The following is a 14,203-nucleotide window of genomic DNA, read 5'->3' as shown; positions in this document are numbered from 1 at the left end:
TATGAAACTGAGTCTGGCAACACAGTGAGCAATTAATTGTTAAATTAAACTACATTTTAATGTCATCATTTTAAATGAGTGATGCTAGAAGATACCCTTAAGTAGCCTTAAGGCATAGGTTTTTGAAAAGAAATACCAGAATGGTTAGCAGAGGAGAAAAATAGGATAGACAGATAAAAAGAGAAAGTGTTAATAACATTGACTGCCTCTAGCTTTTCTTTTTGTTGTTCTCCTTAGAGGAGTTTATAATTTCTGGTCTTACCAAAAGCAAGTAGTTCCAAAAATGCACCAGTCTCCATTTCTCATCCACATTGCATCTACTACTACTTAAGTGTTAAATCAGCAGAAACACGTTAATCATCTAAATATATGTGTATTCAGTCACTCATTGAGCATTTCAGTGCCTACTGTGTCAGAAAATGTATGTAATGCAGTTCAGTTCAGTTCAGTCGCTCAGTTGTGTCTCACTCTTTGTGACCCCATGGACTGCAGCATACCAGGCCTCCCTGTCCATCACCAACTCCCAGAGCTTACTCAAACTCATGTGCATTGAGTTGGTGATGCCATCCAACCATCTCATCCTCTGTTGTCCCCTTCTCCTCCTGCCTTTAATCTTTCCTAGCATCAGGGTCTTTTCAAATGAGTCAGTTCTTCATTTTATCACCCTCAGAGAAAAATGAATGTTTTCTCCTCAACCTTAGAGAGTTTATATTCCAGTAGAGAAGACATACAGCTAAATGTAAAATCATATATTATAATAAAGATGTAGGTGCATAGATGTGGGATTGAACATTCTTCATAAGAGTCTTGAGAGGTGTTTTGAAGAGTTAAGAGCTTTAGCTGGTCTCAGTGGATAATAGAGAACTGAATTCAGTTCTTTTTAAGTATATTGCCCTATTTGTATCAGTTTGACCCTTTTTTGTTTTAAGATAACTCTCCTTTACACATTTCAAATTTATTTAAAGATCGTCAATACCTGTCTTGACACTGAGGTTGAATTTGTACTCAGCATCTCAGTTTACATTCCACCCCAGATGAGTAGACTGAACCATCCATGCTTAATTTCATTTACTATGTCAATGATTGGTTCCAAGATGAAGTAAAACTAAATCAGTTTGGGCCAGTGACACCCTGGAAAAAGGGGTGTTCCTTAGGTGGAGTCTTGTTTCCCTGACTCTCCACAGTCCTGTATCCTTGCTTAGGTGTCTGCATGGTAAAGAAAGTACTTTATGGACTGACTTTGCTAAGAAAAGACCTATTCCCCTGCGGGTGGGGACATGCTGAAGATTGCTGTGACACTGGGTTAATGGTGCAGGGTTCCCAGTGAAGGGGCGTGTGTAGCTCCATGTCTCGGGGATTGTGGTGTAACTCATTGGATTAAGCCATTGGGATCTACAACATTGACAACTGTGTGATCTTTGGAAAGCACTGCCAGGCATCTGCAGAGGCTCCAAGGACTGTTGGGGTTCTCACTGGCACCTCCTTGTCGTAAACGAGGGAGAGCACCAGAGCAAGCAGCAGTAGTGGGCCAAGCTGCTTGGTGTCCACACTCTCGGCCATGCAGGCCAGGTACAGGTACCTGTGTGGTGACAGAGCTGGTTATAAACACACATGTAGCCCTGGGGGCCACAGCTGATACCAAGGTAAGTGCCAGTGGCAGGTGTGCTGACGTCTGTGGGGGTCCTGGCTGTTGGTGTGCAGCACTATGACTGCTGGATCTTGCCACAGACACATAGCTGAGGAGGCCAGTGATGGGGATCAGAGGTATCCAGGTATATAGCTGGAGGGGCTAGCTTCAGGTGAGCTTAGAGGTGCAGGCCAGTGACTCAAGACAGGGCTGGATCTGGGCCCATATGCTTCTGGAGGGCCCTGGCTTTCAGCAGGGTCTCACCATGGTGCTCACATAGCAATTTAGGCTGGTGACAGGTGTAAGTACACACTTGGAGGGACTAGTCCCAGGCACCTATGTGGTTGTGGGGTCAGTTCAGGGTGGTGTGTTACACTTCTGCAGTAGAAGAGGCACAGACTGGCTGATAATCGGGGATCCAAGAGAGGAGAGGGTGGGGAGGGACTCGGGAGACAGGCATCAGCAAATGAGAATACTTGTGGACAGAACCTGGTGAAATTTGCAGGGGTCAGGCAGATCTGTGCTGGCTTTAGGTTTCTTTGGTGGTGAAAGTTGTCAGGGTCCTTTGTAGAGCAGGTCACTGGGAAATGCAGTCTCTTGCTGTGTGGCTGCTGGGTAGTCCCTGCCTTTCTTCTCTTTCCTAGCATCAGTATATGCCCTGGCTTTGCCAGTATATTCAGTTCAGTTCAGTTGCTCAGTTGTGTACAACTCTTTGCAACCCATGGACTGCAGCATGCCAGGATTCCCTGTCCATCACCAACTCCCAGAGCTTTGCTCAAACTCATGTCCATTGAGTCGGTGATGCCATCCAACCATCTCATCCTCTGTCGTCCCCTTCTCCTCCTACCTTCAATCTTTCCCAGCATCGGGGTCTTTTCCAATGAGTCAGTTCTTTGCATAGGGGACCAAAATATTGGAGCTTGATCTTCAGCATCAGTCCTACCAATAAATATTCAGGACTGATTTCATTTAGGATTGACTGATTTGATATCCTTGCTGTCCAAGGGACTCTCAAGAGTCTTCTCCAACACCACAGTTCAAAAGCATCAATTCTTCAGCACTCAGCTTTCTTTATGGTCCAACTCTCACATCCACACATGACCACTGGAAAAGCCATAGCTTTGACTAGATGGACCTTTGTCGGCAAAGTAACACCTCTGCTTTTTAATATGCTGTCTAGGTTGGTCACAACTTTTCTTCCAAGGAGCAAGTGTCCTTTAATTTCATGGCTGCAGTCACCATCTGCAGTGATTTTGGAGCCTAAGAAAGTAAAATCTGTCACTGTTGCAACTGTTTCCCCATCTATTTGTAATAAAGTGATGGGACTGGATGCCATGATCTTCATTTGCTGAATGTTGAGTCTTAAGCCAGATTTTTCACTCTCCTCTTCACTTTGATTAAGAGGGTCTTTAGTTCCTCTTTGCTTTCTGCCATAAGGGTGATGTCATCTGCATATCTGAGATTATTGATATTTCTCCTGGCAATCTTGATTCCAGCTTGTGCTTCATCCAGCCCAGTGTTTCTCATGATGTACTCTGAATGTTAGTTAAATAAGCAGGGGGACAGTATACAGCCTTGACGTACTCTTTTCCCATTTGGAACCAGTCTGTTGTTGCATGTCCACTTTTAACTGTTGCTTCTTAAAAAAAAAAAACTGTTGCTTCTTGACTTGCACACAGATTTCTCAGGAGGCAGGTAAGGTGGTCTGGTATTCCCATCTCTTTAAGAATTTGCCATAATTTCACAGTCAAAGGCTTTGGCATAATCAGTAAAGCAGAAGTAGATGTTTTTCTGGAACTCTCTTGCTTTTTTGATGATCCAGCGGATGTTGGCAATTTGATCTCTGGTTCCTTTCCCTTTTCTAAATCCAGCTTGAACATCTGGAAGTTCTTGGTTCATGTACTGTTGAAGCTTCGCTTGGGGGATTTTCAGCATTACTTTGCTAGTATGTGAGATGAATGCAATTGTGCAGTAGTTTGAACATTCTTTAGCATTGCCTTTCTTTGGGATTGGAATGAAAACTGACCTTTTCCAGTCCTGTGGCCACTGCTGAGTTTTCCAAATTTGCTGGCATATTGAGTGCAGCACTTTCACAGCATCATCTTTCAGGATTTTAAATAGCTCAACTGGAATTCCATCACCTCCACTAGCTTTGTTCGTAGTGATGCTTTCTAAGGCCCACTTGACTTCACACTCCAGGATGTCTGGCTCTAGGTCAGTGATCACACCGTCATGATTATCTGGGTCGTGAAGATCTTTTTTGTACACTTTTCTGTGTATTCTTGCCACCTCTTCTTAATATCTTCTGCTTCTGTTAGGTCCATACTGTTTCTGTCCTTTACTGTGCCCATCTTTGCATGAAATGTTCCTTTGGTATCTCTAATTTTCTTGAGGAGATCGCTATTCTTTTCCATTCTATTCTTTTCCTCTATTTCTTTGCATTGTTCACTGAGGAAAGCTTTCTTATCTCTCCTTGCTATTCTTTGAAACTCTGCTTTCACATGGGTATATCTTTCCTTTTCTCTGTTGCCTTTCCCTTCTCTTCTTTTCACAGCTATTTGTAAGGCCTCCTCAGACAACCATTTTGCGTTTTTGCATTTCTTATTCTTGGGGTTGATCTTGATCACTGCCTCCTGTTCAGTGTCATGAATCTCTGTCCATAGTTCTTCAGGCACTTTATCAGATCTAATCCCTTGAGTCTATTTGTAACTTCCACTGAATAATCATAAGGGATTTGATTTAGGTCATACCTGAATGGTCTAGTGGTTTTCCCTACTTTCTTCAGTTTAAGTCTGAATTTTGTATTAAGGAGTTCCTGATCTCAGCCACAGTCAGCTCTTGGTCTTGCTTTTGCTGCCTGTATAGAGCTTCTCCATCTTTGGCTGTAAAGAATACAATCAGTCTGACTTTAGCTTTAACCATCTGGTGATGTCCATGTCCGGAGTCTCCTCTTGTGTTGTTTGAAGAGGGTGTTTGCTATGACCAGTGTGTTCTCTTGGCAAAGCTCTGTTAGCCTTTGCCCTTCTTCATTTTGTACTCCAAGGCCAAATTTGCCTGTTACTCCAGGTATCTTATGACTTCCTACTTTTGCATTCCAGTCCTCTATGATGAAAAGGAGATCTTTTTTGGGTGTTAGTTCTTAGAAGGTCTTGGGTCTTCATAGAACCATTCAACTTCAGCTTCTTCAGCATTACTGGTTGGGGCATAGACTTTGATTATTATGATATTGAATAGTTTACCTTGGAAAAGAATGGAGAATATTCTGTCTTTTTTGAGATTGCACCCAAGTACTGCATTTCGAACTGTTTTGTTGACTATGAGGGCTACTCCACTTCTTCTAAGGGATTCTTGCCCACAGTAGTAGATGTAATGATCATCTGAATTAAGTTCACCCATTTTAGTCCATTTTATTTGGGGCTGCAGTAGAAGTGGGTCCTTCATGCCATGCCCTGAAAGGCTGGGAAGCTGGTCACAGACCCCACCCCCTCACTTTCCAAGAAAGGGGAATGATTTTCTACCCAGGGAGTTCCTTCTTGGTTCTGAACAATGCCAGCTGGAAGGGATGGGATGACACAGGCAGTTTGAAGCTGCTTGTTGTTCTTCTTTGTGCTGCTGCTACTACTGCTGCTAAGTCACTTCAGTCGTGTCCGACTCTGTGCAACCCCATGGACCGCAGCCTACTAGGCTCCTCCATCCATGGGATTTCCAGGCAAGAGTACTGGAGTGGGGTGCCATTGCCTTCTCCGCTTCTTTGTGCAGTTATTCTCAAATGTTTTGTGCCACTCACTGTGTTTCTGAAGTGCTGCCAGCAGCCTTTCCAGAGCTGTTTTTGTTCGTGGATAGTTAATTGCTGCTTTTTGTGAAGGGCTACAGGCTAGGGTCTCCTATTCCATCTTTGTGACATCACTGCTCAAATCTAAACTTTCCTTCCTATTCAAATTTTGTTGAATCCTAATTTTATCTTAGCCATCTATGCTTCATTTCACATGTTGCTCTTCTGCCAGCTGAACAGTGATCATTTATCACCCACAATCTGTTGGACTCGAAAACAATTACGTTCCCTTCCAAACTCTCCAAAGCAAATAACTTTATTTCCTTTAACTATTATCTAAAAAACATACCTTTGAATTGAATACTTTCATGCTCTCCAAGTCGCCCCAGAGAGTTAAATACAGAGTTGCTGAATAGTGTTCTTTTGTTTCCAGTTTAACTGTGGGAAAGATGTTACTTACTGTGTTTCATTTATTAAACAAAAAAATTATTCATCACCTGTTAGATACAGTTATCTTGGAACCTACTCTGTGTGATGTAGTTAACTATGACATAACCATTCTGAGTCACTTACACCTTGTATTCTGTTGCAGTTGGTTTTAATGGATAGACATCGTGGTAGCACAAAACTCATTATAAGCTCATCACCTTCCAAAAGATATCAAGACTAATTGTGTTTCTACCACTCATCCACTGTTCTTTGTTAACTTATATAATTTCTCATCAATTTGAGTTTTTTAAGTCTTCTACACTTATAGTCCCAGACCACATTTTTATCTTTTAAATCATATTTAGTCCTACATATATCCCTTGGTACCCACAGGGGATTGGTTCCAGGACTCGCCCCAGATATCAAAATCTGCAGATACTCAGGTCCCATAGTTGTTCCTCCATATCCACAAGTGCTGCATCTGCAGATTTCAGCCAGTCATGGATTGTAAATTAAGTGTGCAGTCCTTGGTTGGTTGATTGCATGATTGCAGAATCAACCAATACCAAGACCCAATTGTATATTTATTGAAGATCTGTGTATAAGTGGACCTGTGCAGTTCAAACCCATGTTGTTCAAGGGTCAGGTGTTTTTGCTTAATGATGAATAAAATTTTGATTAAAAAAATAATGACAAGTCTGCAACCAAGAGTTTATCCATAAATAGAGCATTTCAGTGCTGGATTGATTTTGAACTTTCCATTCTAGAGCTTAAAGTATGGATAAGATTCAGAGTCTCACAGATTATGACCCTTATTCCTCAGTATTGATGCACAAGAACATGAGAGGACGTTTCTGGAAAATTATTCATAACACTTTTTTATATTTAATAAATACTAGTACTCTTGCCTGGAAAATCCCATGGGCGGAGGAGCCTGGTGGGCTGCAGTCCATGGGGTCGCTAAGAGTTGGACATGACTGAGAGACTTCACTTTCACTTTTCACTTTCATGCATTGGAGAAGGAAATGGCAGCCCACTCCAGTGTTCTTGCCTGAAGAATCCCAGGGACGGGGGAGCCTGGTGGCTGCCGTCTATGGAGTCGCACAGAGTTGCACACAACTGACACGACTTAGCAGCAGCAGCAGCAACAGCAGCAGCAGCAGCAGTATCCTGTTAGTATGTAATTTGTATTGCTATCTCTTGGTAATAGAGCACTCTTTGTGTAGTAGATCTTAATACTGTTATCTGATTACATGGTATTATGAACACAAAAGACCCTATTGTCTCTGAAATGGTAGTGTTGAGATTCAGAGCTTCTGTCATATAACAATCTGACATAGATCCTAGTGTCTGAATAACTTTGAAAAGGCAACCTTTTAAAAATCTTTTTAGACCTAGAAATAGTTTGGAAAGGTAATTTTTATTTTATTTTTTTTTGGAAAGGTAATTTTTAATTGGTCATTTTTATTTTGTAAGTCATACTTAGTCCTACATTTACTTTCAAGTGTAATTCTGAACATACATGGGAAACTATGAAGTTTTTAACAGTTTTGTTACCAGCATAACCGCCAGGAAATGCTTTCTACTTTAATAGTTTTAAGGGTTTTTGGAAGCCCTGGATCATATCTTGTTTAAGTTGTGTTTTTTCATTCTACTCAGCCCCTTAACAGGATATAACGTGTAGCCAATAATATGACTAGGTAACACCAAGAATTATTTGGCCCAAAATGTCAACAGTGACACTGCTCTAGGGTTAGCATCATAGCATGCCTTGAGGTGTCACAGGTTCAGTCCCAGACCACAATAAAGACGATCACACAAATTCTTTGGCTTCCCAGTGCATATGAAGTTATGTTTACACTATAATGTAGTCTGTTAAGAATGCAATAGTATTAATAATGTATATACCTTAATTTTAAAATTCATTATTGCTAAAAAAAAGTACTAACCATTGTCAGAGCCTTCAGAGTCATAGTAGTAATATCAAAGACCACTGATGACAGATCACCATACATAAAAAATATAATAAAAAATATATATGTAAATATAATAATATAATACCATATATACACAAATGTAATGATAATGAAGAAGTGTGAAATATTGTGAGAATCACCCAAATGTGACACAGGGAACAAAGTGAACAAATGATATTGGCAAAAGAGTGCTAATAGGCTTGGTAAGGTTGCCACAAACCTTTAATTCATAAAAAAATGTGGTATCTGTGAAGCACAATGCAGTGAAGCACAGTAAGACAGGGTGTTTCTGTGTACATCTTTATCACAATACACCTTCACATATGTGATTCATGTGGGGTATAGGAACCTTACAACACTTTACTGTGATTTCCTGCTTCCCTTCCATTCTTTGTCCTGTTGTTGTCGGAGTTCTTCCAGAAATTGCTTGGAAATTAATGTTTTTCTAAAACCTAAGATTTCTTAGGAGACATGTAAGGTGGTCTGGTATTCCCATCTCTTTAAGAATTTGCCACAATTTCTTGTGATCCACACAGTCAAAGGTTTTGGCATAGTCAATAAAGCAGAAGTAGATGTTTTTCAGGAACTCTCTTGCTTTTTCTATGATCCAATGGATGTTGGCAATTTGATCTCTGGTTCCTCTCCCTTTTCTAAATCAAGCTTGAACATCTGGAAGTTCTTGGTTCATGTACTGTTGAAGTCTTATTGGGAGAATTTTGAGCATTACTTTGCTAGCATGTGAGATGAGTGCAATTGTGCAGTAGTTTGAACATTCTTTAGCATTGCCTTTCTTTGGGATTGGAATGAAAACTGACCTTTTCCAGTCCTGTGGCCACTGCTGAGTTTTCCAAATTTGCTGGCATATTGAATGCAGCACTTTGACAGCATCATCCTTTAGGATTTGAAATAGCTCAACTGGAATTCCATCACCTCCACTAGCTTTGTTCGTAGCGATGCTTCCTAAGACCCACTTGACTTCGCACTCCAGGATGTCTGGCTCTAGGTGAGTGATCATACCATTGTGGTTATCTGGGTCATGAAGATCTTTTCTGTATAGTTCTTCTGTGTATTCTTGCCACCTCTTCTTAATATTTTCAGCTTCTATTAGGTCCATACCATTTCTGTCCTTTATTGAGCCCATCTTTGCATGAAATGTTCCCTTGGTATCTCTCATTTTCTTGAAGAGATCTCTAGTCTTTCCCATTCTTTTGTTTTCCTCTATTTCTTTGCCTTGTTCACTGAGGAAGGCTTTCTCATCTCTCCTTGCTATTCTTTGGAACTCTGCATTCAAATGGATATCTTTCCATTTCTCCTTTGCCTCTCCCTTCTCTTCTTTTCTCAGCTATTTGTAAGGCCTTCTCAGACAACCATTTTGCGTTTTTGCATTTCTTTTTCTTGGGGATGTTCTTGATCACTGCCTTCTGCACAATGTCATGAATCTCTGTCCGTAGTTCTTCAGGCACTTGATCAGATCTAATTCCTTGAATCTGTTTGTCACTTCCACTGAATAATTGTAAGGGATTTGATTTAGACCATTCATACCTGAATGTTCCAGTGGTTTTCCCTACTTTCTTCAGTTTACGTCTGAATTTTGCATTAAGGAGCTCATGATCTGAGCCACAGTCAGCTCTTGGTCTTGCTTTTGCTGCCTGTATAGAGCTTCTCCATCTTTGGCTGTAAAGAATATAATTAATCTGATTTTGGTGTTGACCATCTGGTGATGTCCATGTGTGCAGTCTTCTCTTGTGTTGTTGGAAGAGGGTGTTTGCTATGACCAGTGTGTTCTCTTGGCAAAGCTCTGTTAGCCTTTGCCCTTCTTCATTTTGTACTCCAAGGCCAAATTTGCCTGTTACTCCAGGTATCTCTTAACTTCCTACTTTTACATTCCAGTCCCCTGTGATGAAAAGGACATCTTTTTTGGGTGTTAGTTCTAGAAGATCTTGTAGGTCTTCACAGAACCATTCAACCTCAGCTTCTTCAGCATTACTAGTCGGGGCATAAACTTGAATTACTGTGATATTGAATGGTTTGCCTTGGAAATGAACAGAGATCATTCTGTTGTTTTTGAGATTGCACCCAAGTACTACATTTCACTGTTGTTGACTGAGTGCTACTCCATTTCTTCTAAGGGATTCTTGCCCACAGTAGTAGATATAATGGTCATCTGAATTAAGTTCGCCCATTCCAGTCCATTTTAGTTCACTGGCTCCTAAAATGTCAATGCTCACTCTTGCCATCTCCTGTTTGACCACTTCCAATTTACCTTGATTCATGGACCTAACATTCCAGGTGTATCACAACAAACTGGAAAATACTTAGAGAGATGGGAATACCAGTCTACCTTACCTGTGTCCTGAGAAATCTGTGTGCAGGTCAAGAAGCAATAGTTAGAGCTGGACATGAAACAACAGACTGGTTCCAAATTGGGAAAGGAGTATGTCAAGGCTATATATTGCCATCCTGCTTATTTAACTTACATACAGAATACATCATGAGAAATGCCAGACTGGATGAAGCACAAGCTGGAATCAAGATTGCCGGGAGAAATATCAATAACACAGATGACACCACCTATATGGCAGAAAGCAAAGAAGTTCTAAAGAACCTCTTGATGAAAGTGAAAGAGGAGAGTGAAAAAGCTGGCTTAAAACCCAACATTCAGAAAACTAAGATCATGGCATCCAGTCCCATCACTTCTTTGTAAATAGATAGGAAACAATGGAAACAGATTTTATTCTGGGGGGGGGCTCCAAAATCACTGCAGATGGTGACTGCTGCCACGAAGTTAAAAGACACTTGCTCCTTAGTGAAAAGCTATGACCAACCTAGACAGCATATTAAAAAGCAGAGACATTACTTTGCCAACAAAGGTCCGTCTAGTCAAAGCTATGGTTTTTCCAGTAGTCACGTATGGATGTGAGTGTTGGACCATAAAGAAATCTGAGGGCCGAAGAATTAATGCTTTTGACCTTTGATGTTGGAAAAGACTCTTGAGAGTCCCTTGGACTGCAAGGAGATCAAATCAGTCAATCCTAAAGGTTATCAGTCCTGAATGTTCATTGGAAGGACTGATCCTGAAGCTGAAGCTCCAGTGCTTTGGCCACATGATGCAAAGAACCTTTTGGAAAAGACCCTGATGCTGGGAAAGATTGAAGGCGGGAGGAGAAGGGGATGACAGAGGATGAGATGGTTGGATGGAATCACTGACTCATTGGACATGAGTCTGAGCAAGCTCTGGGAGTTGGTGATGGCCAGGGAAGCCTGGAGTGCTGCCGTCCATGGAATCACAAAATCAGTCATACACGACTGATTGACTGAACTGAACTTAGATCGTAAGAAAAACCAGTAGAGAAATTAGGAAAACAGAAAGAAGTATTTCAGTTCTTCTGACTGTTAAGAATATACCTTAACAATCAAACATAGAGATCTTAGTGGTTTATAGAGCCTGACATCAGGGTGAAAACATGAGCAGGAAATAACAACAGTGGAGTTGAAAGTTAAGGTGACATCTCTGGGAAAAGAGAAGTGGTCATGATCTCATCGGTGAGTCTTGCTTGTAATTGTTGCTGTGCGTTTTGTTGCCATGGCTGTCTACTGTTAAAGGTGAATTATTCTTGCATATAAATATTAATATTTGTGAGTGGTGTCCCAGGAAATAATAAATATTAGTAGCATGTGGTGTTGAAGAGGAGTTTTCCTTTGATTGGTATACACATTACTTTGTAGATTCTATAGCTTCTCCACTGCTGATAATCTTTTGGAATTACAGCTCTGTCCTAGTGACTGAACCACACGTGAATCACCTGGTGTCGCAGTTGCTACTGTTACTACTGCTGAGCCAGCCATGTAGAACTCCTTACCTAATACACCAGTGTTTCAGTAGTTCTTGTGGAATGTAGGTGAGATTTCAGGAGTTTAGATTATAGATTTTGTTTTCTGTCTTTAGCAAGCTTGAAGTATTTGTCTTCTTGAAAATTCTGTTGATGTTCTCATTTTAACTATTCACTGTTTTGCTTTAGGTCAGAGATGCGTGAGATTGGAAGGCATGGCAGAGAACTTGAAGAACATTTCTGCTTTTTAGCACTTCGTCAGAAGGATGTGGCTGAGATATACCACAATGGAATAAGTACCAAAGCATCTTCATTGAGGATACTAGGAAACCCTCTTCTTGGAATTTATATATTTAGACACGTTGATGTTGCCTTGAATTATGCTCATAGTAGAAGCATTACTGTAGAAAGTATTATCATGTTTAAGGTTGGTAGCATGAAAGAACTAATATATTCAGTTTGCTTTAATTGACCTAAACATTATTTTACTTTCCATATGAATTATTGTTTTAAACTCACATTGTATGAAATAAATAATAGTTATCATCATCATCACCATTTGAAATTTTCCCCTATTTTTGACCCTAGTGAATATGCAGCATAAAATCTTCAAGTAAGCAAAGGCAGGCTTTATCATCTTGGTTTCCTAATGTATATTTTTTCTGTTCTAATTGACTTTATTCTCTTTCTCTCTCTCTTTTGTTCAGACTATAATTAATATCAGAGTGTTTTCAATGTCTTTTTCCAGAACATTGGTATTAATAATTCTGGTTTAGCTAAAGTTACTAAACTCCTACTATTTATTTTAATTAACAGTGTTAGACAATATTAATTACTTTGTTTTGATAATTTTACTATCTTATATAAGGTGTTAGCATTAGGAAAACTGGGTTAGAAGTATATAGACCTCTGAATTGTTTTGTAACTTTTTTGAAAATCTGAAGTTATTCAAAATTGAGGAAAAAAAAAAATCAGTCTTACAGTTGAATTGTAAGCATCAACAGACACAGGTAGGCTAAGATATACTTTCTGGTTAATTGCAGCTTTGCCAAGACTACTAAAATCACAGTAGGTAGAAAAGACCCTCAGTTATGTAACTTAGGATGTGTATACATCCACATAAAACCAATGGTTCATTTGGTATTATTTGGTTATTTTTATTTTATTTTATTTTGTAATTATATATTTTAGTTTATTTTATTTTTTTAATTTTATTTTATTTTTAAACTTTACAATATTGTATTAGTTTTGCCAAATATCGAAATGGATCCGCCACAGGTATACCTGTGTTCCCCATCCTGAACCCTCCTCCCTCCTCCCTCCCCATACCCTCCCTCTGGGTCGTCCCAGTGCACCAGCCCCAAGCATCCAGTATCATGTATCGAACCTGGACTGGTGACTCGTTTCATACATGATATTATACATGTTTCAATGCTATTCTCCCAAATCTCCCCACCCTCTCCCTCTCCCACAGAGTCCATAAGACTGATCTATACATCAGTGTCTCTTTTGCTGTCTCGTACACAGGGTTATTGTTACCATCTTTCTAAATTCCATATATATGCGTTTATTCGATTATTTTTAGATCTTGGGTATTATCAAAGTCATAAAGTGTAATTTATATTAAAATACTGATTTTAGGAGATTTGGAACATACTCAGAAGCTCTGAAAAGCCCATTGAAAATGATAGTTAATTTGTTTGTATATCTATACTTCGTCTTCTGCTCATATATGTGGATATGCATTGTACAATGGTCATTAAAATACGTTACTACTTTTATACTATATAACTTTTTTACTGATTATAAAATCAACATTTTCCATACCATTCAATATTTTTTGTAATATCATTTTGAATGACTATATAATATTCCACTGTACAGCACTACCATAAATTTGTTACCAAATTTTTCAATGTTGGGATAGAAATTACTTTTGCTTTGTTTTGTTTTGTACTTTCAAGTAGTACTTGGATTATTCATGTAGGTACATTTTACACACACCTGTGATTATTTGCTAAGAATTAATTGATTAATTCTTATGTGTCAAGTTAGGAGTCACAGGTATGTGTACACTTTCCCAGCTTTTGCTATGTAATGCCCAGTTGTCCTGAGAAAGGTTATACTAACTGCCATTCCTATACAAAGCATGGGAAATGTTTATTAGCTCTTATCTTTACTATCTCTGTGTATTATATTTTTTAAAAAATATTTGCCAGTCTAATATGTGGTAGTTTCTCATTGTTCAGTTTTTTCTTTTTCATAGTTACTGCCGAGCTTAACATTCTGCAGGTATTCACTGATAATGAGTGAATTGCATATTAATAACTTTTGCTAGATTTTTGTTTTTCTATTTTTTATAATTGATTCATCAGCATTATCAATTCATTAAAGTGAATCTGGAGAGTTAGGGTTTTCATTGTATAATGTTTTATCACTTAGTGCTTTCTTTTTTAAAATAAAAAAGTTTTAAGTTTTTTTTAATAAACTTTTTAATTTTGGAATAAATTTAAATTTACAGAAAAGTTATTAAGATAGTACAGACAGTTCCTGTATACAGTTTTCCCTA

General features: G+C 39.2%; 1 protein-coding gene across 4 annotated transcripts in view; it reads left to right on the top strand.

Annotated features, from left to right (window-relative positions):
• Positions 1–14,203, top strand: part of TEX15 (testis expressed 15, meiosis and synapsis associated) — an 80,267-nt gene that overhangs the window by 43,331 nt on the left and 22,733 nt on the right. For all 4 annotated transcript variants that reach the window (XM_061404407.1, XM_061404409.1, XM_061404406.1 and 1 more), the window contains one exon: positions 11,824–12,061. In XM_061404407.1, the coding sequence (XP_061260391.1) occupies positions 11,824–12,061 (238 nt within the window). The remainder of the gene's footprint in view (positions 1–11,823; positions 12,062–14,203) is intronic.

Source organism: Bos javanicus, chromosome 27 (genome assembly GCF_032452875.1).
Source record: "Bos javanicus breed banteng chromosome 27, ARS-OSU_banteng_1.0, whole genome shotgun sequence".
NCBI classification, from domain to species: domain Eukaryota; kingdom Metazoa; phylum Chordata; class Mammalia; order Artiodactyla; family Bovidae; genus Bos; species Bos javanicus.
This window is presented reverse-complemented; position numbering and strand designations above follow the sequence as displayed.